This window comes from Pteropus medius, unplaced genomic scaffold, assembly GCF_902729225.1.
Source record: "Pteropus medius unplaced genomic scaffold, Ma_sr-lr_union100, whole genome shotgun sequence".
Classification (NCBI taxonomy): Eukaryota; Metazoa; Chordata; class Mammalia; order Chiroptera; family Pteropodidae; genus Pteropus; species Pteropus medius.
The window spans coordinates 7555511-7579223 of NW_024355205.1; the positions used below are offsets into that span (position 1 = coordinate 7555511).

Here is a 23713-nt window from a genome sequence, read left to right on the forward strand (position 1 = left end):
ATTGACTCTCTGCCTTCAGCTTTGGGGCCTGTACAAGCAATTTCTTTTTTATACTTTATCAACCTGTGCAAAAAAATGTGGCCCTTTCACTGGTTTCCATGAAAAATCCATGCACAGCACTCATTGGCATTTTGTGAGTTTTTCATCCATCGTTTTCCTCTTTTCCTTTCTCTCTTCTTTCCTTTTCCTCTCTGATTTTCATCTCTATTCCTTCCTAGTTTGCCCAAGGAGCTCCATTTTTCTTCATTGCATTATGCAGAGCAAATAAATTCTCTATAGCTCCTGTATCCAAATGGGCACGTACAAATTCGACTTTTTGCTCAACAGAAGTAAAGGCTTTTTCTGTACCAGGATTCACCCTACTTAGATCACAGTTGGAGATTTAAGTACCATTTATTTTGCTCTATTATATATGTTATCAGTCAAAGCAATTGTACTCTTGTATATACATTGAGACAGCCTTTAACTTCTTCAGGAAAAAGGCTACCTTAAAAAATACAGATGCAACTTTCATTTAGTTTATTTCCCAGTAGAAACCTCAAGACTTTAAATAGTTGTCTCATGTGACCAGCACCAGGCATTCCTACCGTGTTCACAGGTTTTCCCATGCACCCCCAGGGGACACTGGCACTGCCCAGTCAGAGGATCACAGGTGCCTCCATTCTGACAATCACAGATGATTCCACACTCTTTCCCACTGGTCTCTGGGGAACAAGCTATGAAGAAAATGAAGAAATTGAACAAGCAATATAACATATTTATTGCGATACAAATGGAGAAAAAAATATCATGTCTTCTTATTAGAATAGATACAGAGTAATTAAAATCTCTTTAATTTGCAGACCCAGGAAGTGTCTCCGATATGCATCTAGTTTGGATGGTATAATCATTACTGGGGGATTCTTGATATAGCTCGTTAAAATGATGACTGAGGTACTGCTAAGAAGGTTTATATGCAAAATTTACCTTGCTCCATAAACTCTAAATTTCACATTTTCAAAGTTTCGAGAACTTTGCTGTAATAACCTTAATGAGAAACTGCACCTTATATTTTGAAAAATGTAAGGAAATGTAGAAAAAAAGTGGCATGTATTTTCAACCAGGAATGGAGGTGATTAAGACTGTCTTGAGGGTCCTAAGGTATTTTCATTGTCAAAGAATGATGAAGTCAAGCAAACTGTTTTGTTGGTTTTGGGGGAAGTGTTTTGTATTCCAATAAAAAATAAGTTGGGAAAAATGTCCATAACTTTATTTTAATTTTAACTTGGTTAAATATAGCTATTCAGAAAATTTCAGTGAGCATTTTAATTGACATTTTATCATAATAGGCTAAATATTATATCACCTTCTCTACCCAGCCACCCACACCATTCCAGATGCTAATATGGAAACTTGGCTTTTATTCACTTTTTTCTTTACTTTCAAGCCCAAGGCTACTATGAAAAGGAAAGGCGGGGGAAAGAGGAAAACAAAAGGAATGAGAGAAAAAAAACCCAAAAACTGACAACCAACTTCGGTTTATTTTGAAAAATATACCTGAAAAATAAAGCTAAAAAAGTTTAAATAGCTTGCACACTATCTAGGCAAACCAACACTATTATCTGGCACTCCCCCACAAAGCAGAATAAGATATCATACAGTGCAAGAATTTGCTAAATACTTCATTAGCATCAAACAACAATTATGGAGAATCAAACTGAAGACAAACATGCCCCAAACCTTAGCTGGATGATTCCAAGGAGTTATGAATCCTTCCCTCCATATATAACCCATTCATTTGTCATATGAAAATCCTCCATTATCTTCCCTTTCTATTGAATACAGTCTCACAGTAAGAAATGATATAGCCAATATAAAATCTCAAAATAAATGGAGTTCTAAAATATGTTATTAAAATTAATACGTGGTAATTTTAAAATTGTTTTATTATAATTACTTGGAAAAATTCCTAAGTTAGCAAAACAGATATTTTCAACATAGATCAATAAAGATATTGAGCTAGAAGACCTACTCAGCGGGAAAACTAACTTTTCAGATCTCTGCAGAAAGTTTTTTTTTTTTTTTTTTTACTTTCTCTTGCATTTAAATATGGGTGATGAATGATTGGTCACTTCCATTTATTGCAGCTTATATAGAATTTTAAGAAATGTTTTCACCCTTCTTTTTTGTTAAAGAATTAGTGAGTTTTTTTTCCAATTTCCATTGTTTTGTTTTCATTTTTGTAAAAAAAGAAAAAAAAGGAAAAAAAGACATAAAGGAAATGCAAAAAAAGATATAATCTTCTGCTTTCAGGGCCAGATTCTCCTGCACAGGGCTATCTGAACACTTAAAAGGTCCTCAAGGTTCTCTAAACCCAAAGAAGGGGTCATCTTATTTTCATTTTATCAACAAGTTTATTCTCAATATTTCTATATTAATTTTGTATCAGACATGTTTTATTCTGATGTATTTGAGATAGATTTTTAGTTTCATTTCTCATGCTGCCATGTTAGAAATCAAGGTTTTGGAAGTTGCATATTCACCAACAAAACTTATAAATATTTACTTCCTAATAAGAGTACAATAACATGTATTTGATCCAAATTTTATATAGTTTCAGGTCAATGTTAAGTTGCAAGTCAATATAGCTGGTTGCTTCAATACTCCATTTTCTTCATTTGTTCATTCATGTACTAAGTGCCTCCAGTTTGGAGAAACATGAAAAGGAGTTGGCCAATGAGTTTTCAGTTTAGTAAGACAGACAAACAGGGACATAGCCGACTCTAATCGAATGTGGAGAGGGAGAAAGTGACTTTAAATCCACTGAAATACAAATAGTTGTGGTTAGACGTGGGCCATCAAAAAAAAAACTTCATACAAAAGTGGCAATAGACAAAGATGGCTGTTTAGCAAAAGGCGCAAAGATGAAAAGAGCAAAGCAATAAATAGCGAGTGGTTTAGTTTGCTGGAAACGATAAGCTGGGCAAAGAGTTGTGATTAAGATAAAAAACAAAAAGGATTTATGAAGACCTTATCTTAGATGGTTGCCAGCCAGTAGATCAGAAGTGTATGCTTTATGTATCAGGAAATGGGACATCCAAAGTGTTTTGAGCAGCAGAGAAACATGACCAGAGGGGTGCTTGAGGATGATCCTCAATACCCGAACTAGTAAACTTGGTTAAACCACTTCACTATGTTATGATCCAAGTTTTATATCTATCTCCTATCAGAAACAGTATTTGTGCTCTTTCTTCTTATATGAAGGAGGGTCAAAAAAAATTTGCTCATACCATCTTCCAAGGTAATCATAAAGACTAAGAAAACTCTGTTATTAAAAATTTTGTAAGGTAAATTTAAAAAGAGAAAGAGGAAACAAAAATAGTTAATATAATTTTTTTATTACTTGGCAGTTTTAGTACCTGCAAGTATACCTCCATTTAAAATATAAAGGAAAAATTTAGTAGAGGTATCAGTTTTTAAATCTTTGATATTTTCTCATGAGAGACATAAAAAAACTTAAAAGTATCATTGGCTGTACTAACATATTTTGAAAAGAAGAAGAGAAGAAAACACGAACAGAAAAAAGCAGCAGTCTGGCAATCCCATTAATTGCAGTTTGTAGCACAGCTCCTTTCTCTTTTTCTTTTCTTGGGAACAGCTTGCCAGGGCCTAATGATTTATTTAAATGATGGGATTTTGATAGGCCTAGAATATTAGGATACTTTATTAACTTTTATGTTCCATGGATAAACGAGAAACAGCACATCAAGTATCCTACGGAACACAAAATCCACCCCTTTTTTTTCACATGTTCATTCTAAAACCTCAGTGCTTTATAGACATTCTTTACATGCAACAAATAAATTGGTTTCTTACCCATGTCAATTCCTTACCTTGCTAAAACTTTTTAGGGAGAACAAGCATAAAGGAGAACTCATCACCAGTTGTTTACGAGTCGTAGAGGAGAACTTATCATCACGATTCTTCACAGTATCACTTACTTTCATTACAAAGAATGCCACCCCAACCAGCTGGGCAGGAGCACCCACTCTTTCCTTCCTGGCACCTGCCTCCATTCATGCAGTCCACACAACTCAAACTGCAATCATGTCCAAAGGTGTGATCTAAACAGACTGTAATATGATACCATTTTAGTTAGTTCATACTGTTCACATCACCAAAAATGAAGAACACTTGATTTCACACACACGCACGCACACACACACACACACACACACACACACACACACACAGAATGATTCCTGAGCATATTTCTTAAAGAGTCCCAGAAAAATACACGAACAAGAAGATATGTTTTATAAACTCTATAAAATAGTTTATCTTTTCCAATGATAATATCGAAATATAGAACCTAAAGAATATTTAGAATATTTAAGAAAGTAAAATAATCAATGTTACTGACACTTGCTTTTCCTCCCAGACTTTTTATGGAAAGATTTCCCACCCTCATCCCCAAGTAAACCTTTTCATTGAGATTTAGTATACATGCAGAGAAGTGCACAAATCTCAAGTGTACGCGTTATGCTTTTTTCCATAAGGTAAATAACCCATTAAATGCCATCCAGATCAAGATATAGAATATTGCCAGCACCCCAAAAACTCAAAGGTGACTTGATGATTCTTAATCACTAGCCTCACAAATTAAGCAGTCTCCCGATTTTTATCACCACAGATTATTTTTCCTTATTTTTGAACTTTATTTAAATGGAACCATAAAGTATGTACTCTTGGTACCAAGCTTCTTTTATTCAATACAGTGTTTGTGAGACTCACCCATATTGTATGTACCCATATTGTATGTACACTAGTTTTCTTTTAATGGCTATATAGTATTCTATTACATAAATGTACCATAATGTGTTTTTTCCATTCTATTCTCTAGGGAAATTACTTTAACTGAATAAGAATGGTGATAATTGACTTCAGTTCTTTTAAAGATTACTTTATTTCAAGTTTTGCCCCTGTTTGTAACGAGGTCTTTCAGATGTCTCAATTGAAAGTCTGTTATATAGAGCAAGCCCTCTCTTTGGCAGATCCTGAGCTGCCGCTTCTACTTCCCCATCACCATGATACTGCTGATAACTGTACTTAGCTCTTTGCCCTCTTAGCAGCTGCCTTTTAGATTTCTTGGCTTCTCTGCCTACACAGCCCGTATATTAGCAAACGGCTCAAGGAGAAAGAAACAGAGATGGCCCATTTCACTTTCCTGAGTTTCTTTTCTCTCTAGATTTTGGTCACTCAAGTTCTGACTGCACTGGTAGCCCTGCACTATTTCCATTCACATATTGAGTAGCCAAAGTATCAAGAGTTGAATTAAGAAATGTGAAAGCATTTTTGCTTTTATGCAGATGTATTTATTGATATTATTTTATGATTCACCATAGCATAAAAATGTTTCTGCCATTTTCCTGAATGCACTCTGAGCAATCATTAAGTTCTGACACTGTTAAAATACAGCAAACAGAGGGAAAAGAAAAAGAGCAGCTCTGTTTTATAAAGAAAAGTAAAAGAAGCAGCAGACTGGCTGCAAACTGTTCTTTTGAAAGAGGTTATGCTAATTTATTGTGATCAGAAGTGATTTGATGCTTGAGTTCTGTTGTGTGGATATACGTGTATAAGAAAAACTGCTCACACTTTTAAAGATATTTTCTTGGTCCACTGGAGCATATTAAACAATTGGTTCTCAGCATTTTTAAAACTAGGAAAAATCTAGACTTTAAGGCTATTTAAGGTACATTTTAACTATATAAAGTGACTTTTATTGAAGTTTTAAGAGTTAGAACTAAAAGGTCTCAATCTTTCTCCCCATTATGTTAATTTAAAGATATTTTTCAGCACCATTTCACTGTATCTCATTTCAACAGCCCCCCATCATCCTGTACCCCTACTTCTATGTATATCCACAAAGCAAGCCTTTATTGTGTGAAAGGAAGAAATATTAAAAATATGATGGATTTAATAGAAAGCTCTGAAGAAGTGATTTTGTCCCTGGTTTTCTTGCTAACATAATGTTAAAACGTTTAATGGCATTAAATGTGGATAACAAAATTGTCTATAAAGGAATTTATGTGAATTCTCTAAAAATAAAGAAAAAGAGGTGACTACAATGAGATACTCACCAACTTTTTGCAAAGCAGTCAGTTCTTGTGTATCTTTTTCGTCTTCCTCCTCATCTTCTTCATCTTGGTGGGTGGGAGGCAGAAAGGCAGCAACATAATGAAGCAGTCGAGATGTGCTCTTGAACAGAAGGCCTGCAAATCTCACGACTTCTAATTCCTCTTCTTCTTCCTCTAGCTCATCATCATCTAAAGCTAAGACCACACAGTGAAATGCCTGGATTCAACATGCTGGTTAAAAGAAGGAACAACTGAGCAAGGGTTGATGAGAGAAATGAGAGAGTTTGAACTAGACAGCCAAGGCAGGGGGCCGCTGAAAGGTAGAACTCTTTGAGGCCATTTCAAAAAGTCTATTGTAAATGAAGGTGAGAAGCAGCAAACACAAAGCTGAAACTGTAGGAGAGAGAACAAAAGGAAAAGAAAGATCTCAGTCTACGAAGAGAGAAAGGGGAGGACAGGTTGAGTTAAGAAATATGTGGTCTCCATTGCTCCTGAAGGACAAAATGGGGTTGAAAGTAGTTTAGAAGAGGTACAATAAAATTCTTGACAGTGACTTACAGATGCAAGTTTTCCCATCACTTCCAATTCTGTAGCCTTCTTCACAAGTACAGTTATATGTTCCCACTCAGTTAATACATAGTTGATCACAGACTGTGTTGATATCCAGACACTCGTCCATATCTAGAAAAATTTAAACAATGTCTGCTTTTGAGCACTGAGAGATAAAATGGACATTATGAACTTATGGCCATATTTGTGTTCTTCTAGTCACCCTATTAAGCAATAACAATGTATTATCATCTAGCAAATATAGTCCCCAAATTCTTTCTCAAGTATATCCTGCCAATTATTTTTCTTTCACTCAATTCCAAATTTATTATAGTTCATTTACATGGACAAGGCTTTTCTGAGACCTTGTTCATGAACTTTTGATGAAGAATTTAAAACAATATAAATTTGATGGTCTCAGGCTGTGTACCATTTTGTGTCATGTTCATTCATTCTTGAATTATTCGATATTTGTGATGAAGCATTTATTTCATCTATAATTCTGTACAAGGTTTGTGGAGAATTTCAGAGATGGAAGAACCCTAGGCCTTGATCTCGCGTGACTTACATATATCCATGTCTGAGTCCAGACTTTGGCTCATGTCTTCACAATACTAAAAGGTCATTTATGAAGCTGAGCTTCTAAGCTTTGCCTCAGAATGTGGATACCTTTTCCATTTGGATGTGTGTACCCAAGTACATATATTCATGCCATACAATCATATCTTGGCTCATTCTGCTCAAGAGCAGATGGTTGATAAAATTCAAATTATTTTTGGCCCTGTTAATTGGATGGAATGTGATAAATGGTAATATACTCTGCTGTGTTTAGAATATATAGATATCATAATTGTGTGTTTTTTGCTGTTATCTATACTGCAAGGCTGAGAAGCCCGGCATGTATATGAAGAAACATACCTTACATAGTCGACAGAATTCAAAAATTTGTTTCTTTAGGCAAAGAAATACTATCTTTTTTCCTGAGGCATCAAATTCTTCTCATGTAATTTGTTACTAAAAAAAGATGCCAATCATCATGTTTGCTTTGATTTCAAGAAAAATATGGTTCATAAAATGGTAATAGTGATCATAAAATTAAAATTTAAAGATTACATATAAAAAATAAACATTAAAATATAAATGATAGCAATGACTTAAATGAGCTCTTCCTAATGTAATGGTTTAAACAAAGTGAATTAACTGTACTCACTAAATTCAAATTCTCCTATGATATTTCAAACAAGTACATAACGTAGAAATCATCTGAAAGGTAAGTGAACCAATTTTAACAAATAAGTTAGAAAATTATAAAATGACTTTTTAAAATTTGCATTAGCTAGATTAATACCAGATATATAAAGGATTCTGATACAGATTTAGACAGTGGCGGCGATGAACTGGCAATCCTTTTGCTACCATTCTCTAATTAAAATGATTTTCAGCCACCAACTTTCTAATACCAGTCAAGCTTGCCATGAGTAATTTCTATGGCAGTGTGCTATGCCATGCCAGAATCTCTCACTTGCCTATATACATTTAATTAGGTAAAAATGATTATGGGCCAACAAGTATTATAATAATAGTTACTTCTAGTTGAGTGATTTCTCTATGTCAATCACTATACTAGGCACTTTACATTTATTACTTTCCTTTGTTTACCACCTATTTTATATTCACTTTCCTGATGAGGCTATGAGGCTCAGAGCAGTTAGAGTCACCCAAGTTCATACAATAGTAAATAGTAGAACCACATAGAAATCCAAGTCTCTTTGGTGTCAAGTCCTTCCCTTTCTCACCCTAACTGTCTTCCTCAGATATTCCTCCTTCACTGATTGGCCCATCACATTGGTGATCCCCTGTTAGATGTCAAGAACTTACCATCACATCCGCAATCATCAGAACTGATCTGAAAGCCTTCCCGACAACTGCATTCATAGCCTCCGAAATAGTTGATGCAGAGCTGGGTACAGCAAGCTTCTCCACTCTCACATTCATCAAGATCTGAAGGGGAAAAGGACGTTTCTGTTGTTCAGGAGACAGGAATTTAGATGGCCTATAGAAGTGCTGACAAGCCTCATTTCTAAATTAAAATTGTGTTACTAATTATTTTCTATTTCTCAGGCTACATAGTACAGACATTAAAGAAACTCTAAGACAAAAAGAATGAAGTCCATATTTGAGTTCATTTCTTGCATGCTTCTCCTAAGCCTGCTATTTATTTTAAAAGTATGTAAATAATCTCAAATGCATTTATAAGCACAGGAAAAGAGATCTCTGCTATTTCTCCAATTTAAATAGCAATCTGGTTAAATAAATAGAATTTGAAGAACAACGACAACACAAAAAAGCTTGAGAAGAACCAAAAAATTCAGAGGAGGCAGTCTTAGACTCAATAATGTGTTTGTTCATGTAGATCTTCAGATGAAAGAGTACTTCCGAGCAAAAGGAATTCAAACGACTGGGAAAAGAAGTGGTAACTACAGTGAGGGCAGACAATCATTTTAAATATTATGCCTTAAATAACAGACTATTTCAGAGCATTTGCTTGAAGTTTTCGAAGATGCGGGGGTTCAGGGTTTTTTATTACCACTGGCGATACCATTACCCTGGTATGTTCTAGCATTCAAACAGCTTTCTAAACGATGCTCTTCAAGTTTCCTTCAGCACTATTATTCTAGAATTCTACAATCTTAAATGTTTCTTCCTAAGACATAATTGACTGGGGAAAATAAAAATGTACCAGAAAATGTCAAATTGAAATACTTTAGCCAAAGAATAATCTGTTTGGCTTGAGTTTTGAGGTGATTGCTTCTAACATAATTGGCTAAGGAATAGGAACAGACTCTTCACCCACTGCTTCCCTTAGGCTAGACACCTGGCAATTATGTGGTCAGGATTTTTGGCTATAGGCCCTTGGTTCGATTCAACCCTCTCTGTTTGTCGAGCTATTAAGTTGGGTGGCTTGTCAATGCTGAGTTTACAAAATCCCATTGTTCCATAACTACATGAGCGGCCACAGATTAAAAGGTCAGAGTCTCAATTAACCTTGGAAAAGGTACCAATGTAAGAAAATGCAGACAAGAGAAAGGAAGGAAAAAAATGCAATCAATCAACTAAGGTGAGGGGTCACCATAAAATATCTAACTGAAGGTCATTTAGACATAAAACATTCTTTCTCCTGTAAAATGTCACAAACAGTGTTACAAAATTTTAGGTGATATTTTTCCTCTCTCATGTTAAGCCATTTTTTGTTCTTTGGATTAACTAGCATGAATATGGAGGACAAAAGTACTTTTAAAAATTCAGTTTTATTTAATCTAAAACTTATCCTTTATGCTGTTGTTTTCTCAAGATTTTTAAAAAGGTTTCTCGAATACCACCAGAGCCTCCAAACTTCTATGTCTCAAGATTCCCTGTTCTCAGCTACAAGGAACATGACTACATCACAATTAGAAAATTAATTCATCAATATATCATATTATGACTCATTCTGAATTATTCTTCTATTATCCTTCTTCTGGGGCTACTTCTAGCTTGTGTCATGTATACCATCTTCAGTCTGGAAGTCATTTGAGACCCCATCATTCTTACATCACAAGCCTTTCTTAAAATGCCCTGTCCCTTCAACCCTTATATTACCAGTTTCCTAAATTTCTTGATTTCTTTTCAGATTTTATTTAGTGAGATCTTTGTTTCCTTATTTTTCCCTTTTAATTTTCCTCCTCTCTGATAATCATATTTTTCTTACATTGACCAATATGCCAAATATTGCAACATTGTAGAGAAATTTGCCTATTCATAAAAATTTAGCCCTAATCAAAAATAGAGCATCAATGGTAGCCAGGCAAAACAATTAAACATTTCAAACATAAAAGTTTGACATCAGAAACATAAACAATTAAACATTTCAAACATAAAAGTTTGACATCAGAAAAGTACCAAAAATAAACCTTGAAAAAACTGATCTTCTGTATCTGACGCCCATACACAGTCTCTCAATAAAACTCCAAAGGTTAGAAATAAATTTTTTTCTAATAACTACCAATTGTTAAATGTAGTGAACTTATTGCTAATCAGACAGTTGTATTTTTCCCTAGCCAATTATGTTAGAAGCTGTCTTTCAAATTGTGTCAACATATCTCTAGGTTTTAGCCCTAATAAAATTTTGCATTTAGGAAAGACTGACCTTTTGCAGACTGGGTGACTTATTTTCATATTTATTTGTACAGTCTCATATATAAAAAAGTTGATCCTAAAATAAGCTCAAAAGAAAATTCCTTAATTTTCTTCAGGCGTGAATGTTTTTACAAAGCATCCATGGCCTTAATCTGTTCTCAGGAGAATAAGCAAAGTATGTATATGTACACTCCAGACAAATCATTGCCTTACTCTAGTGAATATCTGGTCGTTAGGAATGTGTATTATTTATTGTTGAGAAATGAAATAAACTTGAGCTATAAAAAATACAACATTGTCATGCTGACTACTGAAAGCTCATAAATATGCAATTTCTTACATTTCGACCCTGGCAGATGTTATTTTTTTTTTCCTAGTTGTAAATAAGAACTTTACTGAATTGTACTTTTCAAAGAATAAGGTGAGACACCAAATTGTACATTTTGAACAAAAGATTTCATGAAATCCCAATTTCCCTTATCCAACGATCAAAAAAGGAAGAAAGATAGGCAGGAAGGAAGGGAAGGAGAAAAGAAGGGAGGAAGAAAAGAAGGAAGAAAGCTCTTTTATTTTTTCCAGAAATACAAATGTTAGCAAGGTAGAAAAATACAAGCATATTTTTCATTACGTAAAAAGAAGCTGGGAAAGCAAAGGTTTCACTAAGTTAACCACTGCAGACTCAGAAAAACGCACAAAACAATGTTGGTTCAAGAACTACAAGTAATGACATTGTTTTGGTTAAATAATTTATGAAACCAGAATACTTCAAAATCCTTTGAAGTTCACTCTGTCACATCATAGTGCCACAGTAAAAAATTGCAAATACTTAGACTTTTGAAATTCAACTCTTCTTTTATTATATTCCAATTTGTCTCCAACCATATTGAGAAGCATAAAATGGTCAAAGGTTGTTTTTAGTATCCGTATCATAATTTTTAAGAAAGGTGATATAAAGTGTCACAAAAGAAAACAAACAAATATGGTATCATAATTCTCAAATGATAGTAAATTGCTTTAGGGGCTATGGGTCTCTAAGATCCAGAGCACATAATAGTTTGATGCTCACTATCCCTATTTTTTTAGTAGATAATCCTTTTTTCTCAGAACCTCAAGATTAAACATTTATTATGAAGCAAGTCTGGGGTGGAATTTAGTTTTCTCATTGTCCCAAATGATGTAAGTTCTAATAATATCTTGGAAAAGTTATCTATTAAAAATGTGTTTGAGCTGTGATTTCCAAACAATGAAATCTTTAAATTGTTCTTTTGGAAAATAGCTTCCTGCCATACCAATGCTGAACATGCATTCAAACCATTATCAAGCTGAGAACCAATGAATGTGATTTAGTTTCTGCTTGAGGTAGAGAGAAGTAGGGTATGTGGTAGCACTTGTTGTTTGAATTACAAATTACATTAAAGAGTTAGATAGGTCTTGGAATATTTTCCTGAGGTAAAACTATTAAATTCATATATTTTTTAAATATTTTAAATCTCCTTTAACTTCAAAGTACATATCTAAACATAATGTCTTTTGCCAAGTAATATTTGTTTTACCTTTATCCAGTAGCCAGAGACATCTTTCAATTTAATTATCCTTGTAGTATGAGAGCTGTGGCTCACATTACAGCAATTAAGTATTAGAGAGAAAAGGGCTAAGTGAATCCAGGGCAACTCTGAAGGAAGATGGCATTTACCATACATTACCTATGCATGTTTTCTCATCTGAATCAAGCTGGTGTCCATGGTTACAGGAACAACGGGGCCCACCAAGTGCATGTTCACACTGATGGGAACAACCACCATTGTTCTTTTCACAGCTATTGACAATTTCCAATTCAATCCCTTTCCAAACAAGTAGAAGATGGTTATTAGCATAACAACAGAGAAACTTGAATATATGTCAACAACAGACATACTCTGTTGGGAGGATGACAACTTTACTGGAAATTTATCAACACTCTACACATATAAAAGTCAGAGGGCTATTAAGCTGTGAATGTCTAAACAATATCAAAATACTAATAAACCTATAAATAATGTTAAGTTGATGAAGTGATGCAGATAGGTAATTGGTCCACTAGTGGTTATTAAACACTTATCTTAAAGGACACTTACCTCTGGGAATCCACAGTATTTTCAGGATATAAAAAATGTGTGTATTGAATCAATAATCAGAAAGCAAATAGGTTGTTTGCCAGCTGACATTTCTGTTCTCAAGCTAATGGTATGTTATTATCTGTCCTTTTCAGAGGCTATGAGCACGTTAAAATACGGTTAAAAATAGTCTTGGAATAAAGTATGAGCACAAAATCAATGAATTAGTTGACCATATTTAACTAGTATCGTGTTAATGTGTTAATCAGCTTTGAGGAATAGGAGAGTCACTTATTTATGTAAACATAGTATTACTCTAAAAACCAATTTGCTGATTCCAGTACATGCTAATTTGGGGCATTTTGGGTGACATCAACCTAAGTATATGGATGCCAAGTGTACTGAGTATACAGACATTATAATCAATCATTTTCTAAGTGAGGAAATGAGAAATTTAAAACTGCTTTGAATCAATGTTACAGTATATTTAGGTATTCTGCTATTTTTACCATTGGCCTCTATTGTTCTTCATTGTGTTGCTTGGATAAACCTCTCATTAATGAGACTGTCTACATTTGTTCATTTTCTTCCATTTGTAATTCCTTAATCCTTTGGAAGAAGAAAGATGAGAAAGAACAAGACAAGGGTGCTTAAGATTGTGGTACTTACGGAAAGCCTATCTCACCATTGAAACTGCCTAGGTATCTGCTACAGTTCCTGCATAGTTACTGTAAGAAATCATCCTCCCCCTCATCCCTGGCCTCCAGTCTATGGTAGGCAGCAGCCTTATGTGTCCCAGAGCACCCAGTGCACATCCCTGTCGTTGTGCTCATCCCTCTGTGCCATCATTATCCTGCATTACTTAGCTGATAACAGATGTTCAAAAATAGGTTTTGAATAATGGAACAAACAAAAAAGGATTATGCTAATCAATTTATTGTTGAAAATAAGAACCCCTTTGGGTTTAGAAATAGCTAGTTTAGGACTGAGAAAAATTGGAAAGCTAAAGGAAAGACTGAAATAACAAAAAGAAATATTTTTCATGATATGTTAACATATACTCTTTAGGGAGATATCTTTCAAATTTTGGCTATTATTCTTGTTATTTTTCTGTGATCGATGTGGCTCTAAGACTTCTGGTGGTAATTTATTTTAAATATAAATGACATTATTGTAACCTAATTAAAAAATACATGGGACTTAAACAATAGCATACTCAGACCTATAACTGCCCACTAGAAGTAAGCTAAGATTTTGTGTTCTTGATACAGGTAATGACATTTAACCATAGAACTTAAAAAAAACTTACACTTTAAAAAACTGGAAAAAAAAAACTTGTAGTTTCTCATAAGTAGCAAATAATTATTTATTTGATACACAATGCATTAAATGCACATGGAATTTAAGTTCAATTATAGTGCTAATAATTTGGGGAAAGTCTTATTTAACCATGCTGAATATGAAATTAAAAAAAATTTAATCACAAGACTGTGATAGTTTATTCATAACACACTATAGAGATTCGATGTTTATGCTATAGAGTGTTTTGAGAACCTCTGAGAAGAAATTATATAAATATAAAATATTGTTTTCCCAAGACAGAGTTAAAACAATATTATCCTAAAATATACTTGTCATATGAAAGACACATAATTCATTGTTAAACATTACCATGCTCTGAAAACATTTACTCCACCTACAGGTTTTGAAACAACTCAAAATACCAGTTTTCATCAAGAAAGTTTTGCATGTCACTTAGTAAATATTGAGGTCTGGTGAGAGCTGCACAAAGAACTTAGCCAAATAGTCACATAAGGGAAATAAATATAAAACTACACTTCTACCAAACGTATTCAACTCTAGGGCAAATTGCTTTCCCAAGTAAATTCTACAGAAAACCTGTACCTCATAACTCATTAGCAATAATGGCTCCCTTTTTCATGATAACTGAAAATGCACGAGTCAGATTTCAAGAGATTTTACTCCAGGCATTTGTAAAATGCTCCTACACCTCTGGCCACATTAAAAAGCCAAAATATTAATAAGAAGGTAAAAGCAATCCATATTTCTTTCTGCCTGAAAGGACTCTTCAGGGCATTAAAAGAAAGACTCACTTCAGAAGCTGTATCCTAATTAGTTAATTCTTCTCTCTCATCTTATTTACTTTGCTTTTTAAAAAATATCACTGTAGCAAAATTGTGCTGTCTTTAAGCAGTAGAAATATATCAACAGATCTTAAGATTCCACTGGAAACACAGGCATTAAAAAACATAGTATTTTATGCAGTAGAAGAGAATGAAGAATTAAGTGGCCCTAAGAATGTCTCTTCATGAAAGAGCTTAGGTAAGAACACAAAATTATTCTATTTATGACTACCTTTATTCTTCTCCCTCAATTAAAACCGATAAAGAAAAATATAACATATAAAAATATATGATGAACTTGAAAAGATAGGGTATTTGGAGCCTAAAGACCCTAGTTCGAGTCCCAGTTCTGTCACTTATTAATTTTTATCATTGAGTTTTTGGCTTCATCTTTAAATGGATGGTTTGCTAAGACATGGAGAACTGAGAAGGATATCTTTGGAATGAGACTGGAAATTAGCAGTTTTGTTTTGGACCTGTCAAGTTTGCAATGCCTATCAGTCAAGCAAGTAGAGATGTTGAGTACATAGTTTGATATATTCACATATGGTTAAAGAAAAAGACAAGTGGAAATAAAAATTTGACATTAAGAGAGGGGCCAAAGATGGAGAGGAAAACTAGGAAAGTGTGAAAACATGGGAGAGGAGAAAGTGTTTCAAGAATAGGGGTTAATCATCTGTGTTGAAAGCTGCTGAGAGGTATAATAGGATAAAATCAGAGAAGGTAACATGCAGTCTGGTAACATGGAGGTCATGGGTCTTGGATGATGAGAAACTGCAAGATAAAGAGGAAGATATTGGCAAAGTCATAAAAATTCGCCTTGAAGGTGATCAAATTAGCACTCCAGTGGGATGTAGGCTTATCTGAGGGTACTTCAAAGACAGGAGATATTGGGCCATGTTGATATGCTGATGAGAACAATCCATTAGATAACTGTAATAGCAAAGATCTAGGGATAATGAGAAAGAATGGAATCCAAAGTACGATGGAGAAGATAGCCTTTGATAGCAGCAGGGCCACTTCCTTCATATTAATTGGGGAGAAGGGTTTTCTTTACAATTTTATGAGATGTTTCAGTTTAGTTGCTAGCTTAGATGGTAGTTTGCACTCATTTTATTTATGACATAAGAGACAAGGTAAGGATAAAGGCAAAAGAGGAGTGATACAAAGATTTAGAAGAGAAAGAGAAGATGGTAAACATTCTTTTTGATGAGGATGAAAGTGGACATGTTCTGATAGTATAGATTTATCCAGCCATGCTGCTTAATCATATAAGATTTATGGTCTTGAATTTCAAGTAAAATCGATTAACATGGTTGTGTTTTAAACATAAAAAAAACTTACCTGCTAAGGTGTAGATATGAAGTATAGAAAAAAGGGGAGAAGTCCTTGAGAGAAGAGTAGGGTTTGATGATAAGGAAAGTAGGGTCTGATGAAAAATGAATTGATGGTATATCATGATCACATAAACAGCAAAGATACAGAAATCATCCAAATAAATTAAAAAAAAAATCTGTCATTTGAAAAAAAAAGGAAGAAGCAGAGGATGGATGAGGATGGGAAATACTGAGGTAGAGATCGTGGAACATGAAAGAATCTGTATCAGATAGTTTTAAGCTTAGTAAAGGAGGAAGTGTGTTCACCTACAGATTAAGTGGCAGACCAGTGGGGAAGACATGAGAATAGGAAATAGCTGCGATAGCTATTAATAGCAGCTAATAATTCAGCATATTAACATTTTAATATATTTATAATAAGGAATGAATTAAATTGTATATCTGAGCTTAGGTGAGGAAGAAGCTAAGATCAGATGACATGGATCATAATTTTTTGAAGAATAGGAAAACAGGGATGAGTTAATGAAAGAGAATGCAAAGTCGTAAGGAGTTGCTTAAATAGGCAAGATGGAAATGAATAAATAATGGGAGGGGGAGAAAGGCTAACACAAAAAGTACTCTTTAGAGTATCGAATGTGTCAGACGTTTTACTACAATCTAGACCTGCTCCTTGGACTGCTGGTTCATTCGTTCCTGTTACTTCCTTTTCCTTGAGGTTTACATTGGAGTTACCAGTGTTCAATCAATACTACATGGCAGAGATGATGGAAGAAGGCAGACTATTCACCAGGAGAACCAGAGTCCGAGGGAACCCAGTCAGAAGACCTGAGACTTAGTCCTTGCCATCTACACTGGGGATCATTATGCCAGCCACTTTCTATTAACCCTAGGCCCCTGTTTCTTCAAATTAAAATGAGAGGGTTGGACTTCTAAGCTCACCCTCTGCCCCCCATGGAAAGCATTTTCAGGAGCTTCTGCTTTGGCAAGATATTCAGGGTCATTCTTTTACTACTCTTGTTCAATACTTGTCAAATGCCACACATTTCCAGGGCTGCGGACTGTTGCCACTTACTGTAACACTGTTTTCCATCAGCTCCCAGCTCAAAGCCAGGGTGACAGGCACAAGTGAAAGATCCAACTGTGTTTTCACAACGATGGCCACAGTGAGCAAGCCCTTCCACACACTCGTTTATGTCTGCAGAGAGAAATACACAGCAGCTATGTCTTTGGAGCTTGAATAAAAATTTATGTGTAAACTGTAAAAATGAACTAAAGCATCCATTCCTTGAATTGCAATATCAAGGGTAACAGTAAAATACCACGTAGGCTCCATATTTGTAAATAAACTAACTACAAATAACATTAACTCTAGCGTTGGTCTTATGCTCTCATTTATTTCTAGCTATTAAAACCTACTAGTGTCTATTAATTGGGGGAAGGAGAAAAGAAAACAAATTAAAATATAGACCTTATCTGTCCCCTAATAATACAGGTAGAAGTCATTGTACTTTGTCTTCAGGAATATATACCACGTTCTTAATTAAAAATGATACCTCCCTGACTTAAGGTAGACAGTATGTGTGGCCTTAGATAAGGTGGATTCGGGGCCTTTGTATGTAGCAATTCACAGTATATGTTGTACATATGATTATTACTGGTCTGTGCTATTTAAACCTTTTTTCCATTTAGAAAAAAAAAAGTGCAGCTCGCGTAGGATTGCTGTTTTCTAGGATTTGACGTTTTCAGTGATCGAACTACTAAAAACAATGCTATAAATAGAATGATGTCATTTGTTTCCAAAGACTATCAATATACTAGAGCAATGTGAAAATAATAATGAAAGTGAGATATTTCATGGCAAACTTTAGGAGAAAGGTTAGGAGCATAATCTGCGAGTTATCTTGGGGCAAACCCGAAAAGGTTTAAACAGTGGTGCCCTCTCTCCTGATACCAACAGCCAAGTTCATTCAGTGTCATTTCATTGTGTGGCCCAGGTCATCTCTGCTCTTTCCCTTTAAATGGATAGGTTTCATCATTTTTCTCTACTAGAACTTCCTCCTTGTCCTGTCCTGCATATCGCCCTTACCAGGGTGCTTAAGAGAAATACTCATTCATGTAAAACTCTAAGTAAGTAGTAATTTGAGAGATAGACTTTCTAGGAATAATGCACCAGCTATTAAAATAAAACTTTGAAAGATATTATATATAGATAGAGATATACATATATATGTATGTATTTGTCAGTTTTCCATAAATATTTAACAAGAGCCTATTCTGTACCAAGTGCTATGTAAACAGAAGACCAAAGCAGATATATTATTTGTCAGAAAAGTGTGTTAACACAATCCACAGAAAATTTTATCTTAGTTTTGGCTTAAAGAAAAAAACTAAACATCAATTTTTATGTCTAATTCTTTTTCATTTTTTTCAAAGTGTTTATCAGTCTCATAAGTCAGGAAATATTTTGGTATTTTCATAATTAATCCAAATAAACTATTTCATGTTATGAAGATGTCATGATATAAATGAAGGATTATTTGATTATTCAGAAGTTACTGAAACAAAGACTGTCCCACAGGAATAACTTCACTTATCAGTTCTGTTCATGGAGTAATTTATCGCTTTCATCTTTGAAGTATGTCTGTTTTGATATTTCTAGAAAAGAGAAATATGTAAACTTGTATTTGCAAAATTTCTTCTTCTTCTTCTCCTTTTTTTTTTTTGATTTCAATTATCCCTAACTTCTGAGAACACTCATTTGCACATACTTGCTTTTCAAAGCTTATTCCCACCTTCTGTAGCCTATAATAAAAAACTCCCTGTGAGGTTATGAAAGGTTTTGAAATATTAATTTTGGAATTCACTTCAGAATGAGAAGCAGAAACAAAAAGTATTAATTCTGAAACTACACCAGACCTTTTATTTGTAACTAAAAATTTCACTGTTTTTATAGAATCATAAAAATACCTTTCAGAATTATCAAATAAGAATACAAATGTCCCTTTGTCAGCATAAATGAAAACACCTTTCTTCTAGCTGTTCTGTCTATTCAAATTGAATTACCACAAAATTTCAAACAATTACTCCATTAAGCCATCAGCTTCAACTTCCTACCTTCACAGGCCTTTTTGTCTTCAGACAGCTGGTAGCCTGGGTGACAGGCACACCTGGCCACTTCGTTCTCACTCTGACAGATGTGGGCATATCCATTCCCACCTGTGCAGGGGTCCATCTCTAAAAGCAATTAAGCAGTGATAGTTAGCAATTAATTAACTTTAGAAAGATATACAGAGTGGAAGGGTGGAGAAAAGTAAAGATGGAATTGAGGCCATTGGGTTTTTCACATAGAGGTGGTAAGGACTCTTGAAAATCCCCCTTTCTGATGGAACTAATTCATCAAAAGGTTGTGTGATCTGAAATCTGTACAAATCTAAACATGTATCAAGGCCAAAGCAAAATTAGCTTAATTTCACTCTTTTCAAAAGTATATCTGCCGCCCAAAGTTAGTCAGCAGAAACTCCTCTATATACTTTTGCTTTTTCTCTTCTTCTCTCTCCATCTTTTCTACAACTTTGAGGAGCAGAATCATCCTTAGAAAAACCTTTTTACCTCTTCTAGATCTCCTCTGACTTTTGATAAGCAATCATGGTGGAGGAGAAGGCTTACTGGAGACACATGGGAGAGTCTTAGCTACAGCTATCATGGAAATGAAATAAATTCAGCTTCCCCTGGAATTAATCAGCTGGCCTCCTTTTCTCCCTCACTTGCTCCTGTCTTAGTATTAGACATATTCTCTGAAAGTCCAAAGCAAAGTGAAGCAACACATCCTATGAGGATATTACCACACAGAGCTTATTAAATTTATGAGTTAAGTGATTCTGGTCTGACTCTGTGAATCCAGCCTTCTCTACATTACAGGCTGCTGGGTGGGACTGCAGAATTTCTACTTCTTCCCTCCCCATACTTAATACACAGCATATAAAAAGCAAAACAATATATATAAATCTACTTTGTCCCTGCATTCTCTCATTTTTAATCCAACCACTACCACACATAAATGCTTTCGTGCTTTCATTAGTTTCTTGTAAATCCTTCCAGACTACGAAAATATGTAATACAAGTATCTATGTATGTATGTATATATGTATGATCTATCTATCACAGATACAATATACACTGTTCTGCTCCTCGTTTTTATAGAGATCGAGCTGAATTTGTAGATCGAATTGGGGCAATAGTGCCATTTCAATAATATTAAGTTGTTTGATCCACGAGCATAAAATGTCTATCTATTTTGAGTCTTTAATTTATTTCAAGAATGTTTTATAGTTTTCAGTAGATAATTTTTACACTTTTCGTTAATTTTGTTCCTATGTATTTTATCTTTTTTTGATGCTATTATAAATAGAATTGTTTCTTAATCTTACTTTCAGATTGTTCATTGCTAGTGTATAGAAATCTAACTAATTTTTATGTGTTGACTTTATGCCTGCAACTATGGTAAACTTTTTATTAGTTCTAATAGTTTTTTTTTTTTAAGTAGATTCCTTCAGACTTTCTATATACAAGATCATGTCATCTCCAAACAGAGATATTTTACTTCTGCCTTTCTAATTTGGGTGACTTTTGTCTTATTTTGTTGCCTTTTTTTGTTCTTGCTAGAACTTCCAGTTCAATGTTGAATGGCATCATCTTTATCTTCTTCCTGATCTTGGAGGAATTAAGCATAATGGGAGCAGTGTGTTTTTCACAGGTTTCATTTATCAGGTTGAAGATATTCTCCTCTCTTTCTAGTTTGTTGAGTTCTTTTTATCAAAAAGGGGTGTTTGATTTTGTCAAGGGTATTTTGGTTTTTTTTTTTTTTGTTTTTTTTTCCTGCATCTATTGATATGATCAGGTGGGTTTTGTCCTTTATTCTGTTGATACGGTATATTGTATTAATTGATTTTCAGATGTTGAACAACCTTGTTTTCCTGAGATATATCCTACTAGATCATAGTGCACACTCCCTTTTCTACATTGTTGGATGTGGTTTCCTTAGTATTTTGTCGAGGATTTTGTATATCTATATTCATATTCATATTGGTCTGTAGTTTTTCTTTTTTGTGAAATCCTTGTCTGGTTTTAGTAGCAGAGTAATATTGGCCTTATGAAATAAGTTGGGAAGTATGCTCTTTTTTTTCTACATTTTGAAACAATTTGTGAAGAATTTACATTAATTCTACTTAAACTGGTATAATTCACTATTGGAACCATCTGGGCCTGAGCTTTTCTTAATGAGAAGTTTTAAAATTACTTATTCTATCTCTTTACTTATTATATGTCTAACCAAATTTTGTATTACTATAGAAGTCAGTTTCAGTAGTTTTTGCCATTTTAGGAATTTGTTCATTTCATCTATCTAATTTGTTGTGATATAGTTGTTCATAGTATTACCGTATACTTCTTTTTATTTCCTTAGGGTTAGTAGGGATGTTCCCTTTTTCATTCATTTTATTAATTTGAGTCATCTCCCTTTTTTTCGTGAGTCTAACTAAAGGTTTGTTAATTTTTTATATTTTCAAAGAACTAACTTTCGGTTTTACTAATTTTCTCTCTTGATTTTTATTCTCTATTTCATGAATTTCTATACTAATCATTACTAGTGCTTTCCTTTTTTTAATTATCTTTTCCTGTCTTTTTTTCTCTTGTATTGCTTCTGCCTGGTATCAGCTCTCTAAGAAATTCTTACATTTATGTCTAAAAATTCATTCTGCCCTGCCCCCCAATTTCTCTCTCTCTCTTTCTTTCACACGCACGCACGCACGCACACACACACACACACACACACACATTGAGAGACTTTTTTGTTTTGTTTGATTTCTTCATTGCATCTGTATGATTTGTCATAGGATAAGAGAAAGACATTGACCTACACAGCCATGTTTACATCAGAAACTTAATTTCTTTAATCCATGTACCCTACCACCAACTCTCAGGACAATGAGATAGGTAACTTCTCCTCATAACACTGAAAAGCTAGAGGTCAATTCTACCAGATGCAAGGTTATAAAGTAGATTGCAATTATCTTTGATATGCTCTTCTCATTGACTAATACGTCTGGGAGACTCTTCTCCTGTCCTTAATGCCTTATTGATACTCAAGGTTCCCAGGTATGAGTTGTTACTCTTCCAGAAAAGAGCTAGATATAACTTTCCTACAGCAAGCCTCATACTGTCAAGAGTTTCTTCTGTTTTTGAGACTAATTTCCACTGTGAACTTAATCCATATGAATTGTGCATGGAAGAACTATAAAATAAATCTCCTACAATAAAGTATTTGGTTGTAAACATTCAGTTTATTCTCAGCAAAACATAAGAAGACATTTTAAAGTAGTATGTGGGACACAAGTAATATTTTGATTCAAGATTCTAATTCTTCTTTTGTGCAGAGATACAGGGCAGTGCCTTTAAGTGGAGTTTGTTCAAATTTGGTTTATGATACTGAAAAAATAACATTGACTGGGCTTACCATCTATCATAAAAACTAGATAACTAGATAAAAATATGAAACCACTGTTTGTAGATATTGGAAAACAGGCAGCATAGGAGGTGGAACCCTGAATGAAAAGAAACAACGCTAAATTATTGTTTTGGGTTTTACTGGAGGCAATTTCTGTATTACAACACAAGAAAGAGAAAACAAAAGAGAGCTCAATGATGTTTGTAAATTGAAGAGATGGATCAAAGTTCATATCTGTCAAGGCAACTAGAATTTGTGCAGTGCTAGAAAGAGGGTAGGGGATGTTACAAAGAGGGGAAAAAAACCCTCCAGAAATCTATATAACAATCCTCTTGAATCTTTCAGTAAATACTGTATATATATATATATATATATATATACATATATATATATATATATATGTATATATACATATATATATATATATACACACACACACACACAGAGACAGAGACAGAGAGAGACTATATATATATATATATATATATATATATAGTCTCCACAAGCCTAGATAAAGAACAATACACTGGAAAAAAGAATTAGGGCAGCTGTAGGCCAAACAATTCTCAGAACACACAGAGGGCCAAGAATCAGTTCTCAGAAACCAGAATGGAGAAACGTTACTGAATACATAGGCATTCAGTGTTGATACCAGAAAGGCCATGGCTCAGGAGTAGGGCTAATCTAATCCCAGAGTAAAGTCTGCTCTAGATTCACCTTAACAAACTTAAAAATAGTACTTGACAGGATCGAACTATCTGTAAGTAAATGAACTTGGCATTCAAAAAAAGTACAA

The 23713-nt window shown here is 34.1% G+C and overlaps 1 protein-coding gene across 1 annotated transcript in view; it reads right to left on the reverse strand.

Annotated features, from left to right (window-relative positions):
* Window positions 1-23713, reverse strand: part of LOC120598554 (EGF-like and EMI domain-containing protein 1) — a 495472-nt gene that overhangs the window by 51565 nt on the left and 420194 nt on the right. Inside the window, exons 7-13 of the mRNA XM_039857412.1 lie at window positions 19530-19649; window positions 17488-17610; window positions 12545-12682; window positions 8544-8666; window positions 6120-6311; window positions 3981-4112; window positions 588-716 (exon numbers count right to left, since the gene is read on the reverse strand). Coding sequence (XP_039713346.1) covers window positions 588-716; window positions 3981-4112; window positions 6120-6311; window positions 8544-8666; window positions 12545-12682; window positions 17488-17610; window positions 19530-19649 — 957 coding nt within the window. The remainder of the gene's footprint in view (window positions 1-587; window positions 717-3980; window positions 4113-6119; window positions 6312-8543; window positions 8667-12544; window positions 12683-17487; window positions 17611-19529; window positions 19650-23713) is intronic.